The 27,988-nt window shown below is 38.0% G+C and overlaps 1 protein-coding gene across 1 annotated transcript; it reads right to left on the bottom strand.

Annotated features, from left to right (window-relative positions):
• Positions 1 to 43: 43 nt before the first annotated feature.
• Positions 44 to 27,652, bottom strand: LOC135477487 (solute carrier family 40 member 1-like). Its single transcript, XM_064757603.1, has 8 exons — positions 27,584 to 27,652; positions 11,308 to 11,375; positions 10,940 to 11,099; positions 9,868 to 10,110; positions 8,364 to 8,579; positions 7,476 to 7,898; positions 5,247 to 5,729; positions 44 to 4,536 (listed from the first exon to the last, which is right to left on the bottom strand). Exons 1-8 carry the CDS (start codon positions 27,585 to 27,587, stop codon positions 4,181 to 4,183), a joined length of 1,953 nt encoding a protein of 650 aa, XP_064613673.1. The 5' UTR covers positions 27,588 to 27,652; the 3' UTR covers positions 44 to 4,180.
• Between the last annotated feature and the right edge of the window lie 336 nt (positions 27,653 to 27,988).

The raw sequence follows: 27,988 nt of genomic DNA, 5'->3' as shown, positions 1-27,988 counted from the left end.
AGCAGACCATGTGAACATATTTTAAGAGCGAATATGAGCTCCAAGTTTATTCAGCATCGGATACAGCTGTACATAATATCACGATATACAAGAGTACATGTAGCAGTAATACACGTAACAAGGGGAATAATACTAAACCGTACACAATTATATTTCATCCAACATTTCTACAGTATATTTTAAAACATGAGTAAACTATTGACTCCAATGGATGGATGAAGAATGTTGAAAATCGGCACTGCAGGTTTAAAACTGTAAATGACCTAAAATTTAATCAACAAGATACTCATTTCTCTGGATTCTGAACGTCGTACTGATCTAAAAAAGGCATTTTGGGGGGTTTGTTTGGAAGTAGGGTCAAATATCCTTCAGGAAAAACATGTATCTCAGCAAAAAATATTTTATGCCATATATTTGCATCAAAAAATGCAATTTTTTTGGAGGCAAAATTTAGTTTCTTTAGAGTCCCGTGTAACCATTTAATATACATATTGGTAGTAGACTGTTTCTTTATTGTTCACATCTTATGTTGTAAACTATGCATAGCCTCCTCCTTAAAAATGTATCGCTCACAAAAATGTTAAAAAGTTTGTGAAGTTTGACACATGAAGCATATTACTCCTGATAATATGTATATTAAAAGTACCATAGCTAAAACTAAAGCTATAGTCTTTTTCACATTCATGTGCACTCAGCGACCTTACAATGCAATATATATATAGATGTATTTTTATAGACAAAAATTATATATACACGTACATACATACTAAAATCTCAACATACCAAAAAACTAAACATATAAACTAGTATTTAAAAGAGAAAAACAGAAAAAGTGCATTAATTAGGTATGGTAATATATGAATACTATGCTAATATTATAAAGTATCACAAACTTCTTATCGTAGATATCGTTTTTACTTTCAGAAATTTTATAAACTACATAGACACATTATTTCATCCCATATTCACACAAAAATTGAACTTGAAAAGTATCCCAAAACTAATATTCTAAATAATTCTAAAATAACCAGGAATAGTTCTAATATCTTCCCACACTCACGGCACAGGTGAATCAGCATGGAAACCTGCCATTGTCTCAAATACATGTTTTTCAAAAAAAAAAAAAAAAACAATTAAATTTTAAACTTTTACTTTGACAGAAACTTGTGTATAAAAACATAATGACATTATGGTTGTTAACAAACAAAGGAAAATGAAAAAATTGATTTTTCAAATTAAGTATTTTGTTGTTTTACCAACAATATACAACGACCCAGACCCATAACCAAACATGCATAATATAATCAAACGATTCTTTTTTCTTTCATGTCATATTTATTCTGCACTGCCAAACAGGTCAAGTTAAAAATTTACAGGAAATCATTTCAAAAAATCATTCAGTTTAATATATGTATATCAAATATGCCGTCAGCAGAAAATAGACTTTCTGGCATGAAATCATTCCAGGAGTTAGACGTAAGATATACAGTAAGTTTAAACTGTTTTGGATATTTTTAGCTGAAATGAAAAGCTAGGTGTTAAAACGTTAACTTAAAAGTTTTTGGGACAAAAAAGAATAAATGCTACTGATGACTTTGCAAGTCACTGACTTTATTTTGGTCAATGAGGTTTCACAGTTGTCAGTAGAAGTATTTTGGCAGTTTGCACTTCAATATTCCTATTGAAGATATTTTTGGTTACAGTTGCAATGAAGGGTTCAATCAAAACTCATCAATAAACAAAAATTTGGAAGTTGATCGATAGAGCTGGATTGGGAAGGTGATGTAAGAAATGCGATTACAACAGATGTATGTACAACTTTAGCACTATAGCATGCAGGAATTTAAAAAAAAACTGAATACTTGAGTGAATAGCAAACTGAAAATGACGAGCAGCACTGCAGATAACAAACAATGAGCACTAAAAAGTATGTACAGTGTATGTCACTACGAATGATATATGGCACTGCAAATTACATTTTACGTGTCACACTACAATTACACTACACTACTGGGAATAAAATAACATGAAACTATTAGTTCATTGGACAACAAGGGTCACATGGGGTACAGATATATTCTGTGTAGGGGTATGTTCACATACACTGTATTACCTTGTACATATTGTATTACATTCTACATGTACAATGTATTACAATCACACTGTACGTATATATTGTATTACAGTATATGTATATTGTACATACATATTATTACATGTACACTGAATGTATATATTGAAGTACATTGTAGGTTACTTGACAAAAACAAAGTTCAGCTGCCTGCCCAATGATGTTTTGCTGTCACAAGTAATATGTGATCTCAAAACTCATCATACTCATAAAACACTCTTGCAAGTTATTTATAACAAACTCATTCATGATCAAAAACCATGCCTAAGAACATGCAACATCTTTATAATACTAATATTTATACATATCAGACAAATGGACATAACTGATAATATCCATATTTACTTTGCGTATGATGGAACAATAAGAGCTTTCAAGCTATACTGACGAGGGCCTCACTCTTCACTAATAAGGGCCTCATACTCACACTATATCAATAAAGGGCCTCAGGCTACATTGAGGAGGGCCTCACTCAACACTGATGAGGTCCTCACGGTACATTGATAAGGGCCTCACATTACTTTGATAAGGGCTTCATACTCACATTACATCAATAAAGGGCCTCACGCTACATGGATGAGGGCCTCACTCTACACTGATAAGGGCCTCACTATATATTGATAAGGGCCTCACACTATATCAATAAAAGGTCTCACACTACATTGATATTAAGGGCTTTGCACTACACTGGCAGTATAATAGCCATGCTAGTCTCATTTAATTTTTACGTTCACAATGACCAATTAATACAACTTGAAACTTAGAAAATACTTACTTTCAAAGACAGCAAGAAGCCTCATTCTACACTGATAAGGGCCTCACTATATATTGATAAGGGCCTCATACTCACACTATATCAATAAAGGGCCTCACTCTACATTGATGAGGGCCTCACTATATCAATAAAAGGCCTCACACTACATCAATATTAAGGGTTTTGCACTACAATGGCAGTATACTAGCCATGCTAGTCTCATTTAATTTTTACGTTCACAATGACCAATTAATACAACTTGAAACTTAGAAAATACTTACTTTCGAAGACAGCAAGAAGCCTCACTCTACACTGATAAGGGCCTCACTATATATTGATAAGGGCCTCACACTATATCAATAAAAGGCCTCACACTACATCAATATTAAGGGCCTTACACTACAATGGCAGTTTAATAGCCGCGCTAGTCTCATTTAATTTTTACGTTCACACTGACCAATTAATACAACTTGAAACTTACTTCGAAAGTAAGAAAATTCAAATGAGAGGTACATACATGTAAGTCACCAAATCGCGCCATGAATTCAAAAATGTCAACAACAACAATTTTTTTGTTTTGGATTTTCAGATTGTTCCAGATAACATCATCACAATGTTAACAATTCCCATCAAACTAACAAGTGCACACGACTGACAAATCAACAGACAGAGCATCTGCAACTTAAAAAAGGTTTCTTTTTTAACAAGGATATGGCAATTCCTCTTTTGCACATACCCTGATTCCCCCACCTTTTCACACATGAAAGAGCAACTTTCAGTGCAATTAATGCACATTCTAACTTGATTTTGGAGACAAAACTATATTAGTGGGATAGGCCAATTCCAGGGTTTTCATAGAAAGTGTAATTATATCAGTCTACACAGAATATGCCTGAATAAGCACCTTACAAACATGCAAAAAGGTTGAAGAATTACGGTACTCATTCTGGTTGACAAACACCGCTTTCAAACTGGCTGGACTTTTCATCCATAATAAAAAGGCTGTATTGATCATAAAACAAGCCTCACAAAACACCTAAGTTTGTGGGGGATTACACACATAAGTTGACTCACCGTTGGAAAAATTTATTCTGAATGATAAAAATTCCTTTAAAGACCCAGGAAAGATAACAATAGCTCATGAACAACACAAAAAGAGAAAAGAAAAATCTAACACCACAGCAGAAGGTTACTTTTCTCTTGAAGCTGACCAAAACTGCATTTCTTCAATATTCACTCAAAACTTAAAAATTTAATCTCCTTTTTGAGTTTTCGTCCCTGAATTCAGCTGTCAATTAGACAGCAGGAGGTGCCACAGAAACTTCTTCGCTGTTGTTGTTGGCAACCACTGGAGGGTGTATGTTGCCGTTGGAAACGGTGATGCATTTGAGCTTTTCCGGGTGGAAAAGATGACCCCTGACTTTGCGAGAGTACGAAGCATAGAAAATTCCTCCGGTCGAGACGGCGGCAAAGGATATGAGAATCAATATTCCAAACAGCTCAGGTTGCGGGGCAGCCACAACAATGGCAAACTTCAACATGTCCATCAACTGGTTTAGTGAACTCTGAACGCCGTTGACCACGCCCCTTTCTGTCTCTATGACGTTTTCAAGCATTAGTTGAGTCACAGTCAAATCAGAGATCCAAAGACCTAGAAAAACAACAGAGGAAATAAAGGTTAAGTGAGAATATTTTCAAAAGCATTGTTTCACATTTTTATACATGATATAAAAAAATGTTCAACTGTTTCTTTAGTGTTTAATTTGTTGACTGCTTTTCTTGAATTTCATTTCAGCCACTACAAATGTTACAACTGCACGCCTACTTCATATCACTTACGCTTTTTTCCTCACTTCAGGAAGCAAATTTTAAGTCTGTTAATCATATTGTATCACCAAATGTTTCAATTTTCAAATCCTAAAACCGAGTAATGAGTACGATATATGGTTCAAGGGAGGTAACTCCAAGTTGAATTTCATTGAAAGAAAAATCTGACAATGACATTTCTTAAATTCTTAAATTCCAGCACTTAATTCAAAATTTGAAATTACGTTGATCTTCAGTGTTACTGTTCACAGTACTTCACTGTAAAGTTTAGCATTTTTCAAGTGACACATTTTGCTTGATTCTGCTTGATTCACATGATTCACTGATTTAAATAGGGATTCATTTCTTCCAAAAAAAAGAAAACAACTTAAAGTGTTGGTATAAAAGCTTTTACACACCAAAATTTACATAAAATACAGTAATTGGAGATTTTCTAATATATCTAACTGACCAGTACAAACACACAGTATAAGGCAATATAAACAAATATAATGTAAATGCTAATACAATGCAGAGAAAATGTGACTGACTCACCAAATCTAGCTGAAATTATCCCAGCCATAAGCAAAGCTATCGAGAAATATGAATGGCCAGTAAATTCTGTTGGACAAATCAGAGGCGTTGTTGCATTTGAGTCAGCAGTCAATGTTTGTAATCTTGCAGCTGTGTGGTCAGTAGAGCTGGTGAGATTTCTGTTCATGGCAGTGATTGGTGTTGGCAATGGGAGGTAACTAGGGGCTGTGGTGTCAGACATGTTACAAGAATGTAAGGAGACGTTTGATTGGCTTTTCTCTTGCCAATGGAAAGGGTCAAAAGGGCTGCCTGGAGCCCAGATAGAGGCCACACAGAGTGTCAGACACGCGATTTCGGCTGAGAACGAGAACAGACCAGTTCTCTCCAGTCCAACTCGGCGGCGTATCCGAGTGAAAGCAAATGTTCCCACGATTCCCACAAGAGCACCTGAACCCATGAGGATCCCCAGGGTGGATTCTGTGAGGCCCTGAGAGTAAGCATAAGCTGCAGAGTGGCAAAAAAAGAGAAAAGGTTCACTATCACATTTAAAAAGGAGAAACACTGTATTTAAGCTTTTTTTCAAGTGACACATTTGGCTTAATTCCGAATGTTTCATCAACATTAAGAGGTTTTCATTAAGTTCATTAATTTCTTACTGAAAAGAATTTAAATGCTGGCATCAAAAATATCATTTTAAGGCCTTTACAGGACTAACTTTAGGTGAAATTCAGTAATTAAGGTTTACTACAACACAAATTATTTCAAATCCAAACTACTGCACAGTTACAGGAAGCCACATTAACATTTAAACCAGAATATGTGACATAAATAGATATAAATTATCAGTATTCAAAACTGTTTTGTAGATATTAATAACAAATTCAAAGTTTCAATGACTTGTTGACAGAACTTATCAAACAAAGATTTTTGTCGTCTGACATAAAGTTTTAAAAAATTGATTGTGAAGCTTAGTTATTTCATGGCTTCATTCACGTATTCAAGATAGTGATGAATTGTGATAGGTTCGACGTATCATCAGGTTATAGAAATAGCTTGTGCCTGACTAGATAAAACTGAAAACATAACCGCAACTGTCTCAATGTGTATGACTTTGCTTACTTTGAACATTTCGGCACCTTTGACTGTCCCAATGTGCGTGACTTTGACTGTCCCAATGTGGGTGACTTTGACTGACTGTCCCAATGTGTGTGACTTTGACTGTCTCAATGTGGGCGACTTTGAATGTCCCAATGGGCGTGACTTTGCTTACTTTGAACATGGCGGCGCCTTTGATTGTCTCAATGTGTGTTATTTTGCTTTGAAATTGGCAGTGCTTTTGATTGTCTCAATGTGTGTGATTTTGCTTACCTTGAACTTGGCCGTGATTTTGATTGTTTCAGTTTGCGTGATTTTGCTTACTTGGCAATTGGCGGTGCTTTTGATTGTCTCAATGTGTGTGATTTTGCTTACTTTAAACTTGGCAGTGATTTTGATTGTCTCAATGTGCGTGATTTTGCTTACTTTAAAATTGGCAGTGCTTTGATTGTCTCAATGTGTGTGATTTTGCTTACTCTAAACTTGGCAGTGATTTTGATTGTCTCAATGTGCGTGATTTTGCTTACTTTGAAATTGGCAGTGCTTTGATTGTCTCAATGTGTGTGATTTTGCTTACCTTGAACTTGGCCGTGATTTTGATTGTCTCAGTTTGCGTGATTTTGCTTACTTTGAAATTGGTGGTGCTTTTAATTGTCTCAATGTGTGTGATTTTGCTTACTTTAAACTTGGCAGTGATTTTGATTGTCTCAATGTGCATGATTTTGCTTACTTTGAAATTGGCAGTGCTTTGATTGTCTCAATGTGTGTGATTTTGCTTACCTTGAACTTGGCCTTGATTTTGATTGTCTCAGTTTGCGTGATTTTGCTTACTTTGAAACTGGTGGTGCTTTTGATTGTCTCAATGTGTGTGATTTTGCTTACTTTCAACTTGGTAGTGATTTTGATTGTCTCAATGTGTGTGATTTTGCTTACTTTGAAATTGGCGGTGCTTTTGATTGTCTCAATGTGTGTGATTTTGCCTACTTTAAACTGTGATATCTTGGTCCTGCAACATCACAAACGTAACAAGTTATCCTTTCTAAACTTCCTGTGGGATACGTTATCAATGCCTGTATACGTTTCCTCTAGTGTTTTCTTTTCTTTCAATGACAACATTGTGAAGGCAGTACAAGGTTGCGAGACAAGATATCCCACCTGTGGTAATGTTATCAAACCCCAGTACCGTGAGGTAGAGACAGGCAAGCCCAATCCCTGCTAAGGCCACCTGGTTCTTCATGTAAGTCTTCCAGCCATTGTACAGAATGATAAACCCTCCAAACATCTTGTAACATGATCCTCCTTTACGGCAACAACCAGTCTGCTTGGCAGGGAACTTTTCATCTTGGCCTGAGTTATCTCCCTTCTCTATGTTGTTCTCATCGTTCTGATTGGTTGATTTTGTCAGACTGGTGTCAGGACCAGGATTTGAATCTTCAGCATCTCGTTTCTCATTGGTTGTTGTGTTTTTGCTGTTCATCAAATGAGCCTCACTTTCTTTGTCGTCTGATAAAGGGATATCTGTCATGGGAGCTTCAACTCCATCTTCTGTGACATCAGCCTCAGGGTCTTCAGGAATTTCTTTCAATATATATTAAAAAAAATTAAAATTAAAAAAATTCAGTTACTTTTGAAACATTTCATCACATTTTGCATGATACTCTTACCACATATCCTGACAACATTGTCGCATATATCTAAAATTAACTAATTTTATATATTATCTTATATTAACTAAAATTATATATTATCTTCACCTAAAAATCCTCATATTATGCAACCAAGAGGAAATGCTTTGATGTCAAACAAGTAATTACTGCAAAATATATAAATAATTTTAAAACTGTAATTACATTTCATACATTTTACTTAAACAAACTCTAAAATTTCATGTCAGGTATGAAATCAGGACGAAAACAAAGCAATAAGAAACGGACTACTTGTAACCGGTTATTCCAAACACTTTTTGTGTAGGTTGTTTTCAAAGGCAAATGCATGGTCAAGATCAAGGTCAAGATAAAAAAAAATAGCAAAAATCAAAATCACCTAATGGAGAAGATTTTTTTTTTTTACTGGCAAGAGCCGGCACAGATTTGTACACCTTCCACAGTAGGAAATATTCCACAAACATCGAGACAAAGTTCCAGCTGGCAATAAAGATGGCGCCAATCAACATGGAGGTAAAGGTCATGATCTGCCCGGTTGCTATGGGAGCCAGGATTTTATTGGCTAGGTCAATCCGACGTAAAACAGCTCCCATTGCTGCGAATAGAACAGACGAAAATAAGTTTGAATTAGTAAGTACATGCAGGATTAGATCAGATAATTTGGGATTTGTATAAGAAACATTTGTTTCCAGTGACAACAAGAACATGGTATTTTTATTTTCAACAATGGTTCCCATAAGATATTCATTAGACCTAAAATATGAAAGCATCCTGACATTTATTTCAATTTTATTACTCCAGTCTAATTCATTTTTCATTTCTTGAATTGGAATTTTCAAGAGCACTATCAAGGTTGACTACTTGCCCTTGTCTACAATACATCCACACTGAGGCTGATTCTACAAAGCAGTTTCTCACATAAGTCAAAATTTAAATTCTCTTAGTTTACAAGGCATAGTTTTTGGCATTGAAAGTTGAAATTTAAATTTCCAAAGCTTACAAATAAGCTTTGAGATTGTATTCCAAATTTTGACCCAAGTCAGAAGTGGCTTTGGGGAATTGGCCCTCGGTCAGTTCTAGACAAGTGTACCACAATAACTAAAAGGACCAAGAGTACAGAAGTGGCTGTACATGTATACATATAGCTTTATGTTACAGCTTTTTCATGCTTAAATTGTATATTATAACTTTCTACATTCTATATTATTTCTCTATTTATAATCCTGTTTCTCACACATAAACCGACTCCTGTTAGCTTAATGGCTCACTGCGGGCCCACTACTAGTGGACAGCTACTTGTTCACTTCTGGCCTGTTACTCGTTCACTACTGGCCTGCTACCTGTTTACTAACGGCCACTGTTGCTTCACCACTTGTCCAATACTGGTTCACTACTGGACCAAAGCTGACTCACTATACTAGTCTGCGACTGTCTCACTGCTTCTCCAATACTGGTTCACTTCTGGCCTTTACTGGTTCATTAAAGTCCCGATACTGGTTCACTACTGGCTCGAAAGTGGCCTAGTACTGGTTTCTTCTGTTTCACTACTGGCTTGCTCCTGCCCCACAAAAGGCAAACTACTAGCACATGTATTTTACGCCGTAATCAAGAATATTTCACTTATAAGACGGCGGCCAGCATTATGGTGGGTGGAAACCGGGCAGAGCCCGGGGGAAACCCACGACCATCTGCAGGTTGCTGGCAGACCCTCCCACTTACAGCCGGAGAGGAAGCCAGCATGAGCTGGACTTGAACTCACCGCATTGGTGAGAGGCTCCTGGGTCATTAGGCTGCGCTAGTGCGCTAACCAACTGAGCCACGGAGGCCCCCTAGTACATGTAAGCTCCTCAGAGAACTTTAGCCTGGCTTGTACTGTTACATACTTGCAAGACGATCTTTGTCTCTGCTGCACACTTCCACAATCCAGTCTCGCTGAACCGAGATTTTGTTTCCCAGACTGGACAGGTTTGCAAAAATGGCAACCAAAATGATCCCAGCATGCCACAGCGTGAGCAGCCAGCCTTCCCACAATCCCTCAGCGAACTCGTGGAATAGGACCAGTAGACAGACGAGGACAGCGCAGATGATGACATTGAGGTTCTGAAGAAGCAAGGTCACACGCGCAGCTGAGAAATGAAAAGAAAGGGAACATTTTTAATAAACAATGAAATATGTTGTGCTGTAAAGTTGTATTGGGTGAAATTTACAACTTGTATGAAGAAGCCTTTTAAATTAATAATGCACCAACTCCTGTTTAAAATTTATTGTCAAGAGCGCAAATTTTCAAAGAAAACAGTCTTCCATTTTACATGTAGAGGTACATGTTTACCGGCTGTAAATTTACTTTTTTAAAATCTGAAAACCTTAGGTAGATGTTTATGTATTGTGGATAATAATAAGACAATTATCAGTCTATCTTTAGGCATGTGCACACACGTGTGTGTGTGGTAAATGAACTTCACGTTTTACATTTGTGATCACATTTTATTCACCAACAGTCAGAAAACTAGCCAATACAATACAATACAATAGGCAGTTAGAATAATATAGAAATAGATGACTGCAAGGCGGGATTAAAGTCCAGAAGAACTTGTTTGATCCCATTTTGGGTTAAATGTACACATTTGAAAAACACAGCTAGACGAGCACATGTATATATAGAGGTTATCCAATGAGCGACCCATACTATCAATTTTCATAAAAAAAGTAAGTGTAATTTTCATTTCTTTCGAGCCTTTGGCAAGGAACAAAGGAAAATTACATCATGAGTTTAATAAATTTGATATAATGGGTCACAAATTGCATACTATTATATATTTTCAATGGATTTAGGTGGTTGATTGAGGAGACAATGTCTGACAATCGTTATTATGGAACAGTTGGAGCCGAACCACACATTTAGCTAAATATAGTTCCAGAAAACATTGAGGAAATCTGTGATTTTGTCTAGCTTACCTTTCAGTCTTGGTGTTTTATCCACCCAATCCCCGATAAGTGGGGCAAACACAAGGATAGATGCCCCAGTGGTCAGGCCATATATGGCCGTGAGTTGAAGAGATTCCGGTGATATCTGGATGAGGAAGAGGGCAACAGCAAACTGCCACATTCGATCTCCCTGAAATCCGCAAATGAGAAAATCAACTTATTATCAACTTATACGAAGTACAGCATTACAATGACAGAGTGATATCCATTGGAGAATATTCTGCCAGTTTTAACAGTGTGTGGTTATATGCACATGCTCTTAATGAGCAATCCTCAGGGGGACGGCTTTAAAATAAAATTAAGCAATATCATTCATTCATTTAGAAATGTACACTTACCCATGCTGAGAGGAAATGACTGCAGTACACATAACAATTAGTACTAGTCAACCAATCACAGCAGGCCCCTGTAACAAATAAAACAGTACATCGTTACCATGGAAACATATTCTGCTAATTAGGGGCCACCATGGCCAAGCTGGTTAGCATGCCACCGCAGCGAATTGGCCCAGGCGCCTCTCACTGTTGTCCAATCAAATAAATAGATTTTCTGCCGCTTGAGGCCCCAGCTGATGTTGGAATGATCGAGATGCTGCGGAATAAAATATTTAAATTTTATAATTTATAAAGACTGTCTCAACTTTTAAGTATCCAACAATTAGGGATTTTATGTTGATTTCTTTTCAGGTTATAAATTAAGGTAAAGGGAGAAATGTTTTTAAAATTTGTTAATTACTAATTACTAAAGTGCATCATGGTTAATTTTACATGTAAATTCCAAAGTGACTGTGCATAAAGAAATTTTATAAAATGTAACCTAAACTGATGCTTTCTGAGAGCTTTAAAGCCTGTGTATGAAAGAAATTTGTATGAAAAGTAAACTTTTTTATTAGTTAACTGTCATATTTTTGAGAGACTGGGAGACCAAACATTTTCCGGAATTAAAATGGATTTAGATACTGTACTGCCCTGATACACCTGGACAAACGCATAGGCTGATGCAAACAGAATTTAGGTACCAACAGTCACATGTAACTCTGCTGGCTTTAGCCCAACAAGACCAGGGTCAGGACTGCTGCATTCAAGTTAATACATGATAATCTCCACACATATTCTTATCACATACACAAACTATCAATTTAAACCTGGTTCACAACAGCGAGTTTAGCGAGAAATGTGAAAGAGAGTGTCTAAACATCCCTTTTTAAGGCCATTTTGTTGTAACACGGTGTCCAGATTTCATTTTCTACTATCTCTCCCATGTTAAAAGTGCTGAAAACGAACAGAATTAACAGAATGTTCAAATAGCACAGGTTTTGTATTTCAACCATGCACTTGGACAGGGGGAAATGTAACCAGCTGATCCTATGGTTCACAATTGTCGCCCACTGGTTCACCATACCTTCAATCCATGCATTACCATCGCTCTTCCAGCCTGGGCTACAAGCCGTGAGAACTTCACGACTTTCCCCATTCCTGATTACATAACTGCCAGCATTTTCTGGTGTTAGTATCTGCTTCTTTACCACATACTTTGGCATTTTTGCAGCCCCCAGTTTCTCAGGTATTCACCACAAATTGACCAGAACAGTTGTCCACGATCCTGGTTACCCACAATACCCCATCTGTCCATGGGGACATGATCCTAAGCCTGTAATCTTGGAAGAATTTCAAAGCTGCAAAAGTCAACACAACTTGCTCTTACTCCATTTCTTAACATATGCTTAACATAAAGAGTTAAGCTTCTCAATCTGCAGAACATCATGTGGTTTGTGTATTTTTGTATCTGACAATTTTAAGCATTCATGAAATCCAGCTTGATATTTTTTTTCTTCATTATTTACAGATATCTAGATCTTAAAGGTCAACTTGCCATTTTCATGGCAAAATTTGTACACCAGCTCCTCCCTGTGAGATGATTATGTACATTTCCTCGATTAAAATTTTTTGCCAGTAAGAACCAAACACAGAGGAAACAAATACTAAACCCCAAAAATCAAAAGCAACTTTCTGATCAACATGGAATTCCCACACTATAATTGTGTACACTCTTTACTTTGAGAACAATCTGAGTGCCTACATGAAGATCAATCCCATATTGTACAAATCCAGATAACCTGATGTAGCTAGACCCAAATGACGCAAAAACAAGTCCGTCCCAAATGTATCAAAACATGTCAGTCCCAAACAGTATAAAACTCTGTCCCAAATGGTGCAAAACAACTCTGTCCCAAATTCCAGACTGCCAGATAAACCCAAACGATGCAAAACAAATCAGTCCCAAATGATGCAAAACAAGGCAGTCCCAAATTATGCAAAACAAGGCAGTCCCAAATGGTGCAAAACAGATCAGTCCAAAATGGCCAGACTGCCAGATAAACCCAAATGGTGCAAAACAACTCTGTGCCAAATTCCAGACTGCCAGATAAACCCAAACGATGCAAAACAAATCAGTCCCAAATGATGCAAAACAAGGCTGTCCCAAACGATGCAAAACAAGGCAGTCCCAAATGGTGCAAAACAGATCAGTCCCAAATGGCCAGACTGCCAGATAAACCCAAATTTTGCAAAACAACTCTGTGCCAAATTCCAGACTGCCAGATAAACCCAAACGATGCAAAACAAATCAGTCCCAAATGATGCAAAACAAGGCAGTCACAAATTATGCAAAACAAGGCAGTCCCAAATGGTGCAAAACAGATCAGTCCCAAATGGCCAGACTGCCAGATAAACCCAAATGGTGTTAAACAATATAGTCCTGAGCATTACATAAAAGAAGTTTGTTTCCAATGATGCAAAAGCAGAATGCACACATACATGTACATGTATGTGGCAAAATAAGGATGATCCTCATCAGTATAAAATGTATACATATGTAATGTATATAACATATATGTCAATTAGCAAATAAGAAGAATAAAAGACGTTTGCTACTTTAAGGCAGGCAGAGTTTATCATTCATCTAAAACATGAGAATTACATTTGGCATATGTAAATAGATGCCCACAATTCATCCACAGGAGGTGACCCAGTCTATGAACACTCATCTACATGTAGAGTTTTTATGAAAATATTAAGACCTGTTCAATCTACTAATCTTAGCTCCCACTTGTTAAATAGTGGCTGGAGTATGGGGAGATGTCATTTTCTTCAGGCCATAAAATCTTGGTTTCTGCAATGACAAACATTTACAGGTGCTCTGTTTTCTCAACATCTTCACGGGCTGTACGTGGGAAGGTCTGTCAACAACCTGCGGATGGTCGTGGGTTTGCCCCGGGCTGGACCCGGTTCCTTCCCACCATAATGCTGGCCACCATTGTGTAAGTGAAATATTCTTGAAAACCGCGGAAAACACCAATCAAGTAAATAAATAAATATTTCCTCAACATTTCCACATAGATGAAAGAGCAACTTTAAGCCCAATTTACATGTATTCACATTTTTAAGTTAATTTTGGAAACAAAACTGGTTGGATTGGCCAATTTCAGGATATCACAAAAGGTGTAACCTTACCATTCTACAGACAGACAGAAAGACAGACAGACATACATCACCTTATACTGCTCCTTGTCACAGCCAACAATAATCACCAAACAATCAAATAAATACATGTAACTACACGTAAATACTGCATTCCGTCATCCACTTACTTTGTAAAGCTGAGAGTTTGCCAAGGTGACGCATATACAGAGAGTTTGATCGTGTTATGTGTAAGCTGCCAGCGCCGTCATGTTGGCTACTGCAGTCGGGTGAGTTAGAAATAGCGGGCTTTGAAATAGGCGTTTCTCGTTCCTCGTTTTTGGACTTCACTTTAGCCAACTTCTTGGATCCATGGATTTTGTCTAATGCCGGGAATCTCATGATGGGAGTTACTGTGAGCAGGAACTGCTAGCTCTCTCAGCAAACAAATGCCGTCTGCTCAACTATTTCCTCAAATAATCATCTGAGAGCAATGCTGCCTGAAATATAGGCACTAAAACAAATCCTCTTACTCTACATCAAATATTCTAATATTGCACACCAGGGAAAAAAAGGAGAATAATAAACGCCCTCCCTGCCCCATGCCCCCCCCCCCCCCAACCCTGGACACACAAACCTGTTTGATGTTTATTGCAAAATTTATTATTTGATCAAAATATATTGATAAACATTCTTAAAATCAAAAGTTAATATACAAATATAAATCTGTATATACTACAAATATACTGTTAAAACAGCTAAGATTTTAAATAAATTTTGGTAAAATATTTAGGAAGCTTATGGCATATTGAAGTTTTGTGGGATACACGAAGCTAAAGAGAATTAAAACTAAGTTCAAGTCCATGCTAGTTCCCATCTGAGAACAGATTATATGTCCATCTTGAACTTTATCAGGTGGCATCAGGCAAGGAGCTTCAATCCGATCCTTATCTTTTTCTATCAACCCTCAACACTCTACACAAATTACGAACTCCACTGAGAGGATTATCAGGTCTTACGAACAACTCTGGCTTAATTCGTGGTTAACCTCTACTCAGGCATTCCAACATGTCCGCCAAACCTCTCTACAGAGAGATCAAACAAAACAAAGCCACAAACAAACAAAAGTTTCAGAGGCTGGTTTTGGCTTCTCTGGGCTCCACAGTCAAGCTCATTATGATGTGAGAGAAGAGCAAAGACACTGTTCTGCGGCTTAAGGTAACAAAAGTATCAGTCGATGAGTGGACAAAGCTATCCATCTGTCCCCATCGTGAGATCGTTAAACCATCACTTGTGTGAGGTTTCAACTCCAGGAAGGCTCTGCTTGTCAGGTCTATACTTAGTCATGATCAAACTCATTCTGGTAAGTTCATAATCACTGTATTTCACCTAAAGTTTTGCATTTTTCAGGTGACACACTTTGCTTGATTCCAAGTGATTCATCCATGTTACAGGGCCAATTAGGAATTTTTTTGCGAAGTCTGACTAATTTATTATGAGAAAAAAGTGTTGGTTTCAAAGTATAAAGTGCATCTGAAAGTGAATTTTCACACACTAAACTTCAGGTGAAATACAGCAACTTCTCTCTCTAACAAATAGGTTGTAGGGGACCTCCTTGATCGAGTAATGTACATGATGTTAAAAAGTACATGTAACTATGGACTTTTTTGTCTATAAATTAAGAATACTGGACAAGTATGAAAGATATATACATGTACATATCTCACTTAGAGTGTTAACTACATGCAGTGGTGTCGGGGGTGGGTGGTGTGTGCCACACTGAATGGTCATGGCTTTCTTCACTATTTTGAATGGGATGTTAAAACATTTCTTTTAATTTGTAACACAATGCAATTTTAAAGCACCATAATTTTATTGGTCAGATATTTTTACCTCCGGGAAAATCATTCAGGTTGTCATGGTATCTGAAATTTTGTAATTTGCAAAATTGTGCAAGATCTTCTGGGGCCTTGCCAGCCCTCTGAGGCCCCACCGCCACCACTTTTCATATGTTTCCTTCGTCTCTGACAATCCCAGGATTCCGAAGCTGCTTTTGATCTACAACAGATTTGGTTTTATCTTGTGGCACTCTTCCTGAGCTTTCACATGAGTGAGTGAGTGAGTGAGTGAGTGAGAACGTCGTACTTAACAATATTTCAGTTATATGACGACAAATGAGTCCGTAGAGTGCAGGCGATGTGCCTTCTTGTTGCAGAACGGTTTTCCACTGCTCTAGTATCTAGTGCTGCTTCACTGAAATGACTTACTCAAGGCAAGTAAGCCGCCTCGCCTGAGCCATTACACTGATAAGGTCAACCAGCTGTTGCACTATTCCCTTTGCTGAACACCAAGCGAGAAAGTTATAACTTCCTCTTTAAAGGACTTAGGTGTGACCCGACCCAGGATTGACCCTGGATATACCGCTCCCGAAGTGGACGCTCTGCCGAGTTATCGGGGGCAGTAACATAGATTTTTCCCTAAATGATTATTTTCATTTTCTTTTTATTCGTAAAGGTTTAAGGCAACTCTTGGTATAAATATTAAAATTCTTCATGTTGCAAATGTAGGGCAGAAAACTGTTTTGACGTTAGAAAGGGAGGTAAACTGTTTTGACATTAGACTAAGCCTGACTTAGGTCTAAGACAGCTCTGTGATAATGGGGCCAGGACTACCAACAGACTGGGATTGAGACACGATGTTGACTATAATTATGTATTTGTGATTTGCACACATAACCTTAGCTTATGACACCTCAGTGTCATACCTTCTGACATGACACTGCAGCTTTACACTGTGAGGTAACATACCCTAAGTACATGATCTGAAGTCTCACCCCCAAAAGTGCCGCTTTATAGGCAAATAAATGTCACAAATTATTATTTTTCATTCTTGTAGATCATCCCATGTTCCCAGCAAACTTGAAAACACCTTTCTAAACTCAGTAGAACTCTCAGAATCAGGAAAAATGGGCAAGTTAGTCATGGACGAAATTTATGATCATATAGGGTACATTGTAATGGCTGCTTATTAGCTCAGGTGAAACTTCTCAGGTAGAATGTAAACATGCCCAGTATATATAAACGTACTTATCTCTGTTTCTGTTTATAGATCGAAATACCATAAATCACAATCAGCCCAAAGGGAAGTCACTCTAACGTCTCGAGTAATTTCCGAACTTGAAATTTCTGAACAGTGTATTAACAAATAATATATGTTTACTTTGAGCCGTGAAAGTCTTTTTTTTTTTGATCCCTGACAAATCTGTTCGACCTGTATTATTTGCATAAAAATAATCCATGATTTTCGATATCTTTAATTTGTCATTGTACATTATGTAGAATGTCTAATAATGTCAGGTCATGAGTTCTCGACTCCAGTACCTCATCATGTAGCAGGGATATTTGTCTCTATGTTCAAAATGACAGATAAATACACATTTTAGCAGCAGAATTTCAAAATACATTTAGAGCCACAATACACAAATTCTAAAGTTTCAAAAATTACCTTTTCTCATAAAAATTGCTGGCAATACAGCATTATAAAAATGATGTTGTCAAAATAGATGTGGGTATCCTTCCACCACAAAGCTGGCCGTCGCCGCATAAATGAAATACTCTTTACAGTGTAAAACACGAACCAAATAAACAAATAAATCAAAATCAATGTGTGGTTCCATGCCAAACTATACAGGAAAGTCAATATCTGATTACGTCATTCCCCATTATCACTTTGTATTGGACTATAAAAGTGTAAGTTTTTGTTTGTTTCCTGTGCCCCCCCCCCCCACTTTTTTTTTTTTTGAGATCTGAGTAAATAGAGCAATACCACCTAATCAGAAATAAGACATACCGAAGTCTCTCCAGGGGGGATAACTCATGTTTGCTTGAACTCTTCTGCTTCACATGAGTAGCCAGTCATTTGAAGCAACTTGAACTAGAAGTACCACTTTTAAGTTACTGTTTTTTGGGGTGTTTTTTTCTTTGTTTTTTTTTTTTAAATAAGCCAAAACAATTAGAGGAATACTCATAATAATATAACAAATCACCATGTTGCACCACAATAAATTTATTTATTTATTTGATTGGTGTTTTACACCGTACTCAAGAATATTTCACTTTTACGACGGTGGCCAGTATTATGGTGGGAGGAAACCGGGCAGAGCCCGGGGGAAACCCACCACCATCTGCAGGTTGCTGGTAGACCTTCCCTTGTAAAGTCAGAGAGAAAGCCAGCATGAGCTGGACTTGAACTCACAGCGACCGCATTGGTGAGAAGCTACTGAGTCATTAGGCTGCGCTAGCGCGCTAACCAAGTGCGCCACGGAGGCCCCCACCACAATAAATGATCATAAATCAATCCACAATAGTAAATGCCATGTCAAACAGCATGTATTATTTCTACAGGGGTAGATCTTTTGTTTTCAAATTGAGCAAGTCATCAATATAACATATGATGTTGATTACACTATGGATAGTTGAATGTGTTGCACATATAGTTTTGGCTACATGTAGGTCTAGACACTCTGATTCATCCTGTTATCACCTTTGACAAAAAAAAATCCTGAGTGCTCCTGGAAAATATGCACACAATGGACATTGTCATTACAAGATACTACATAATCCTCCCCACCAAATGAAACACAACTTTGTTCAACTTTTTGCTCCTCCTTTATCAGCTTTCAAAAACTGAACATTTATAATCACCATTAAACAAATATGTTTCATAAATACAGCTGTTTTAAAGGAGAAGAAAACATAAATATGATGCCAAAATGAGATGAAAGAGCGTCAAAACTTATTTGCAAATGTTATCTTTAATATTTTTTTTTTTCAAGAGAAAAGGGTATTTGAAAATATTTTTGTATGGTGTGTATTTGGGACCAACTTTTGGTATTTATCGTTGTTGCATAATGTTCTTAATATGCGATGCTTGTCTGATAAATTTATCTGAATGTAAATTTGTTGTTTATATCGAAACATATGCATTTAACCTAAATCAGAATGATAATATTTATGGACATATTAAAAATATAAATATGATCCAAATTGAGGTTTAATACATTTGTTAGCTGAAAAGAACAAATTCTAGTGCAAAAGTATTTATTAAAGCTGTTTTACATCCTCATTATGACATTATTAAACAAAGACTATAAATAACAAAAGGTGGTCCCAAATACCCACCATACAAAAACTATTTTCAAGTGTCTTGTTCTCCTTAAGGCAAAATCATAAAAAATATTGAAGACCACATTTAGGAATAACTTTTCACAATCTTTCATCTGAATTTTATGTCATTTTTATGTTTCCTCCACCTTTAACATACACGCATCACTTCTCCCAACCAGAGTCCTGTTTATTATTAAAGCTACATGTACATGACATAAAATTTTGCCCATAAGTAAGCTGCATATTTTGCGTCTATGATTCTGAGAGTTCTATGTTCATCCCAGAAAGTTGCTTTGAGGTTTGTGTAGAATACTGCTTGCTCTTCTACTGGAAAAATGCAAGTTTTAGCACCAAAGTGGTATTTTATGATATTTATTAGACTTAAAAAATGCACATTTTTTGGGTTCCAATTTTGTCCTTTACCATGCATGCACCTATCCAGCCACAGTGAATGATAAACCTATCCAGCCACAGTGAACCATACACCTATCCAGCCACAGTGAACGATACACCTATCCAGCCACAGTGAACCATACATCTATCCAGCCACAGTGAACCATACACCTATCCAGCCACAGTGAACGATACACCTATCCAGCCACAGTGAACCATACATCTATCCAGCCACAGTGAACCATACACCTATCCAGCCACAGTGAACCATACATCTATCCAGCCACAGTGAACCATAACCTATCCAGCCTCAGTGAACCATACACCTATCCAGCCACAGTGAACCATACACCCATCCAGCCACAGTGAACCATACACCCATCCAGCCTCAGTGAACCATACACCTATCCAGCCACAGTAAACCATACACCTATCCAGCCACAGTGAACCATACACCTATCCAGCCACAGTGAACCATACATCTACCCAGCCACAGTGAACCATACACCCATCCAGCCACAGTGAACCATACACCCATCCAGCCTCAGTGAACCATACACCCATCCAGCCTCAGTGAACCATACACCCATCCAGCCACAGTGAACCATACACCTATCCAGCCACAGTGAACCATACACCTATCCAGCCACAGTGAACCATACACCTATCCAGCCACAGTGAACCATACACCCATCCAGCCACTGTGAACCATACACCCATCCAGCCATAGTGAACCATACACCCATCCAGCCTCAGTGAACCATACACCTATCCAGCCACAGTAAACCATACACCTATCCAGCCACAGTGAACCATACATCTACCCAGCCACAGTGAACCATACACCCATCCAGCCACAGTGAACCATACACCCATCCAGCCTCAGTGAACCATACACCCATCCAGCCTCAGTGAACCATACACCTATCCAGCCACAGTGAACCATACACCTATCCAGCCACAGTGAACCATACACCTATCCAGCCATAGTGAACCATACACCTATCCAGCCACAGTGAACGATACACCTATCCAACCACAGTGAACCATACACCCATCCAGCCACAGTGAACCATACACCTATCCAGCCACAGTGAACGATACACCTATCCAGCCACAGTGAACCATACATCTATCCAGCCACAGTGAACCATACACCCATCCAGCCACTGTGAACCATACACCTATCCAGCCACAGTGAACCATACATCTACCCAGCCTCAGTGAACCATACATCTATCCAACCACAGTGAACCATACACCTATCCAGCCACAGTGAACCATACATCTACCCAGCCACAGTGAACCATACACCTACCCAGCCACAGTGAACCATACATCTTTCCAGCCACAGTGAACCATACACCTGTCCAGGGCTTTGTAACTGGTGTCAAGATTTTGTAGGTTGTTCAAACAATGGCAGATGGAAGCAGTAAAGATTACTCACACATGTGCATGTTGTAAGACTGATATACTTCTATTTTGTGTCATAAATATAATACTGATAAAACACAATGAGACCCAAAGGTCACGCTCTTATCATAATGCCAGTACATGTACCTACATGTATATATACATACATTTCACCTAAAGTTTAGCAATTTTCAAGTCACACATTTAATTTGATTCTAATTGATTTCATCCACCTCATAGGCCAGTTAAGAGCTCTTTCTTAAGGTTGATTAATTTCTTATCAGAAAACCTTAGTGTCAGCATCAAAAGTATGACTTTAAGGTGTTTACAACATCACATATATATCATGCAAATTTTGCACACAGTATTCAGTAATCAAGTCAACACATTGTAGCAAGGATTACCGTGTAGATACATGTACAGATGTGCTCCCATGAGCATGTGCAAACACATTATCTGACAGATTTTGAAAATTTTACAAACAGATTGATGGTAATTTTGACTGCATTTATGACCAGATAACGTTAAAATCTGGTATAACCACTGCGCTTTTGTATCACAGTGAGACAGCGAGCTCGCATCGTGTTTTTTGAGCCGGGTGATCTGAGTTTGAGGGATGACTAACCATTCCTGTCTGATCGGACACCACTGTCAACCGGATTGAGATCTGTGGAACTGGCAGACCATCGCACATGATCAAATGTCTTTATGTTCCAAAAAGACATATGCTCATTGGCTCACATCTGTGTCTACACGGTAATCCTTGCTACAGTGTGTTGACTTGATTACTAAAACACTGTTTGCAAAATTTCACAACAACTGGACAAACATCTTGGTAAATGTCAAACACACTTTTGGAAGGAACTTACTTTTGATGCACTGTTTACCTGTGAAAGCACAGTGGTACATTACAATATATATATGGACACAAATTTTGATTTTTATTTGTCAATATTACTTCCTAATTAATAATGTGAGCTGACAATAATTAGAAACATATATAAGAAAAGAATAGAATGTGTGGATTTGTATGAAATTATGCTTGCAGGCAGTTATTACCAGTTTCTATATTTTGACTAGTATATGCATGTATCTTGAATAAATAAAGCAGTTTACTATGCTTTAGGCTTAAATTCGAGTACACCAAGACAATTTAGGTTAGAAAATTGCATGTGTCTGTAATTTTCTGCGATTAGGCACAATGATAAGGTGATGCCATCAGAATTCCTAAATATTCAATCTAAGGGCAGGCTGTTCAAGTCATTCAAGTCAGCCGAATGTCACAACGACTGGTTATATGTTCAATCTTTCTGTGACTTCATGACGTCACAAGCACTTGCTTTAATGGGACGAGAATGGAATGAAATGTAGGAGTCCCTTTTGCACAAACAGACTGATACATCCATATACATATATGGCAATGCTCATTAACCTTAATAATTTGGGTAGAATTAAAACTAACTGTTCTAAAAAATTAACTATGGCATAAAAACAGAACCAATATTATAAATGAAAACTTGCAAAACACCCACACACTGCACAGTACTTGTAAACAGTACATGTACATTACATGCTGGTTTTGTTTTTTTTTTTTTTGGTGTTTTTTTTTTGTGGAGCCAAGTGCGGAGGCAGGGTGGGTCATTGGCTGTTGATGAAATATCTAAAGATGTGCTGGAATTACACGTAAACTAGGAAAGTGTTCCACAAATGGTATGTCACATCAGACTTTCATGACATTAGAGACGAATATGATTTTGGTACTTATTTGATCAGGGTTTGCGGCTGCATCTGAGAACTCCCTGACCTACTCAATGAGTCATCTATGGAGTCAAGAGTCAATCAGCTGAAGCTAAAGTGACTTTAATCAAACAAGCCAGTTACATTAGAAACAGCATTTTGATATCTGTTTTACTAAATAATACAAAAACTTCTGTCTCGATTCTACAACTATAAGACATCATATTGTTTAAATTTTATTCATGAAAGTCAGCACTTATATCTAATATTCATTACCATCTGATATGAAATCTAAAAAACTAATTAGGTTACCAGAAACATAAAATTTTAATTGATTGGCCTGATCTTGTAGCAGTAATGAGTGAGTACTTGGGGTTTAACGTGCTCAACAATTTTTCAGTCATATGACGACGAAGGAATCCTTAGAGTGCATGTAATGTGCCTCCTTGTTGCAGGACGGATTTCCACCGCTCTTTTATTTAGTGCTGCTTCACTGAGACGACTTACCGAAGGCGAGTAAGCCATCCCGACCAAGCCATTATACTCAAACAGTCATTCCACTATCCCCTTCATGCTAAACGCCAAGCTCTACCAACTGTGCTATCTGGGCCAGTTTGCAGTAATGAGGTTTTGAAGCAGTTATAATACAGGTCAAATGGACAAGCCAATGTCAAAGTAAATTATGGGTCACATGTGACAGGATGTACTCAGATCTGCTGAAGAAAGGACATATACTAGACCTAAAACACATATAGCTCATTTCAATACTAAATCATAAAAAACATTCTCCCAGCTAGCATTAAAAGAGAGCGGTCCATCCCATAGATCTGTATTTTTATCTTAATTGATGGACAGAAGTGCTACAAACCTGGGGAGATGTGAACTGATTTACTTCTACATACCTTGACATGTTTGGTAAGCTACAGGTGACTAATTCTAAAGTCTCACATGAACAATCCGCAATTAACCTGTCAGTTGATCAGTTGGTCAGCTTATTGGTCTTTCGATCAGTTGTATGACATCCTGTCTATTTTTCAACATGGGCCGGTCGGTGAAAATTGTTTACATTCTATCTTTGTAATATAGGCCATTCACTTAACATGACGCCTGTGTGCAAGACAACGTCACCTATTTGCAGAATGTCATAGATATTAGTGAGTTGCCACACTAGCCAACACAGTAAGAGAACCTTCTGTGGCCACTTGTAACCACAAACCAACACAGTAATCTAAGAGAACTTTTTTTGGCCACTTGTAACCACAGACTAACACAGTAAGTCTAAGAGAACCTTCTGTGGCCACTTGTAACCACAAACCAACACAGTAATCTAAGAGAACCTTCTGTGACCACTTGTAAACACAGTAAGTCTAAGAGAACCTTCTGTGGCCACTTGTAACCACAGACCAACACAGTAATCTAAGAGAACCTTCTGTGACCACTTGTAACCACAGACCAACACAGTAATCTAAGAGAACCTTCTGTGACCACTTGTAACCACAGACCAACACAGTAAGTCTAAGAGAACCTTCTGTGGCCACTTGTAACCACAGACCAACACGGTAATCTAAGAGAACCTTCTGTAATCACAGACCAACACAGTTAGTCTAAGAGAACCTTCTGTGACCACTTGTAACCACTGTAGAGTTCAGAAACTGTCTACCTCTTGACTGTAAGAGAACCTTCAGTTGCCACTTGTAACAGAGAATTGTCTGTTACCACTTGTAACAAAGAACTTTCTGTTGCCACTTGCAACAAAGAACTTTCTGTTGCCACTTGTAACAAAGAACTTTCTGTTGCTGCTTGTAACAAAGAACTTTCTGCTGCCGCTTGTAACAAAGAACTTTCTGTTGCCCTTGTAACAAAGAACTTTCTTTGGCCACTTGTAACAAAGAGCTTTCTGTTGCCACTTGTAACAAAGAACTTTCTGTTGCTGCCTGTAACAAGACTTTTCTTTTACCACTTGTAACAAAGAACTTTCTGTTGCCACCTGTAACCACATTAACCATTTACACAACACAAAATAAGGTCGTCCAACATGATTTTAGGTGTAAAGTGCAAGTATGTTAGAATCTAATAACAGATATTCTAAGAGAGCAAATTATAAATGTAGTGTATAAATTAAAGCTATCATTTATTTGTCTAAAACTAAGTCTATCTGCATGGGGCAAAGTCATCTTTGTGATGAACTGGGAATGTGAGGTCAACCGTTTATTCTGAGCTCTTAAAAAACTAGAGACCCTTTTGCCCCATGGTAAGTGCATGAACATTATAAAAGTCCTCGTCCTTCTAGTTTGAGGGTAATGTGATGTGCCTCCTTGTTGCGGGACGGACTTCCACCACCTTTTTTTATCTAGTGCTGCTTCAATGAGACGGCTAACCGAAGATAAGTAAGGTGCCCTGCCCGAGGCATTATACTGATACGAGTCAACAAGTCGGTGCACTATCCTTTTCATGCTGAACGCCAAGCGAGGAAGCTGTAACTTCCACTTTTAATGTTTTAGGTGTGATCTGACCCAGGATTGACCCTGGATCTACCACTCCCGAAGCGGACGCTCTACCAACTGTGCTAGCGGGGTCGGTTCAATTTTCTCTTTGAAGCACAAATTTTGTATTCAGTATTGCGTCTTTATAAAAAACAATGAATAAAGGTGAGAAGAAATCTGGGATGAAGAGACTCAGATCAAGGGTCTATCCCGATACCATATGATTGAAAACAAAAAAACCCAAAAAACATGAAATATCAATGACCTAATTAGTCTTAAAACTTACATTAAATAAACCAAAAACTCAGGTAAGCAAACACAGTGCATAAATTGCAACTTCTGCATTCCTAAGGTATGGTTTTTATTAAACCACTAGATTGAAAGTTGTACAAAAGTGCTAGCACATCATCTTTTATAGTTAGTCTTAGTACAGACATACTACCAACACTCATACCTTGTCAAACCTACATGTTCATGTCCACAGATGCTGTCTACGTATCTTATCAGACAGTGCCAACAAAAAAAAAAAAAAAAAAAAAAAAAAATCAATAAAGAGATCAGGAAGAAGTACTTCATCCTTCACTGCCTCATTGTGAAGAATCCTTATAGTGCCTGGATGGGTTAAGAATAGACCTAGGGCCAGCAGGCTACAAACTCAGAGACTCCCATTTCTACTGTAGCAGAGGAGGTCAAGCCGAACAGCACCATGCACTGACCACAGGCCTTAGCTACCAAACACATATTCAGGGCTCTGTTGGACAAAGCAATATCAGGCTAAGGTGTTTACCACCATTAGGACACAAGAGTTTTGTCACCATATGTAAAAACAGACTTTCATAAGCAGGCAAAGGCCTAAAAATCAAATTACTGAGACCAATGTATATTCTTTCTGTTAAGATAATGAATAAACTTAAAAACAAAAACAAAAAATTGTCTTAAGCGGTTCAAGGTGGATGAATCAAATCAGAAGGAGTCAAAATGTGCCAGATGAAAAGTGCTGGGGTGAGCTGGATAATGATAGTTAATACAATGATTATTACTAATTTCCACTATCCAGGTATGACGCTCTCTGGTCACCTTAGCACTTCAAAACTTACCTGTAAACTTACACACCTTACTCAAATTAGGAGAAATGGTTCCTCGACTTTAACCGCTGACAAAACCACCTGAAGGCCTACAGTGACTGCAAACAATACTTGTTAGTGTTTTGCTCACACAGCGCTTGACCACGTACAGCAGTGAGCTAGAGGGCATAATACGCACACTGCAGCGACAATCTGATGTTAAATGTGCTGCCTTAAAACTGGATTATTGTTCTTGTCAATAAAGTGAACATTCACCAAAAAAAAAATTTATGTTCTCGTAAACTTAGCCTAAACCTTAAGAATGAATAAATGATAATTGCATAACCCCAGATTGCCAAACTACAGGAAATGTGTTTGAAATACATATGTGGATGTATTTATTTATTTATTTATTTGATTGATGTTTTCTGCCATAGTCAAGAATATTTTACTTATATGACAGTGGTCAGCATTATGGTGGGAGGAAACCGGGCATGGCCGGGGAAAACAGACGTCTTTCCACAGGTTGCTGCAACCAAAATGTATGTGTTCGTACTGTGGTTTCAACTAGAGCTACAGAGCTGAATTTCTTGTTAGACATGATTTCCTGATATGGAACATATGTATGACCCTAAAAAACGGATGAGAAGGCGTCAGCTGTCAAATTGATAAGCCACATTTTTAATATGTGACAAAATTTAGATAAAGCGGTTGCCAGCCGTTGCCGTCACGTTTGGCTGGCTATCGTTGAGCTGTTAATCCTGGGTTAACTTGTCGCTAGGCCGCTCGCTTGCTTATTCATTACGCAATTGTAAACAATGAATGCCAACACGATGGTATGCACGCAAGAGGCAAGTGTCTGCCTGTGGTTAGTGACAGAAGGAATTTCAAAGTTACTTACCCATCTCACTGGTCCCTTCGCCGCGGCAAAGGTCTTGTGTCAAGAGAAATTCAAAAGCGCCAGCTGAGCGAAGTGAAAGCTGCCTTCCATTACCAATTTAGATCACCAAATGATCACGGACTCTCCGCAATTCGGCATTGCCGTGACCTCGTTCCCAGACTTGACATCATTCTACTAAGTGCTCATCAAGTAACGGCTTCTACCATTGGCTCAAGTCCGGGCGAGCAAATGCAGATGACTGCACGTGACTTACTCGTGCAGGCGATGAGAAATCACGATTTGAGAGCCGAGCCTTAGCTCATGGGGATAGTGTGCAAGGTGTACTTTTTTGAGCCAGCACGTGTAAACCACATCGGTACAAACCGGTGTTAGCAACAAACTGCAACGTGGGTATCATCACAAATG

Source organism: Liolophura sinensis, chromosome 11 (genome assembly GCF_032854445.1).
Source record: "Liolophura sinensis isolate JHLJ2023 chromosome 11, CUHK_Ljap_v2, whole genome shotgun sequence".
NCBI lineage: Eukaryota > Metazoa > Mollusca > Polyplacophora > Chitonida > Chitonidae > Liolophura > Liolophura sinensis.
Note: the sequence above shows the minus strand (reverse complement) of the source record. Positions and strands in the feature narration are given on the sequence as shown.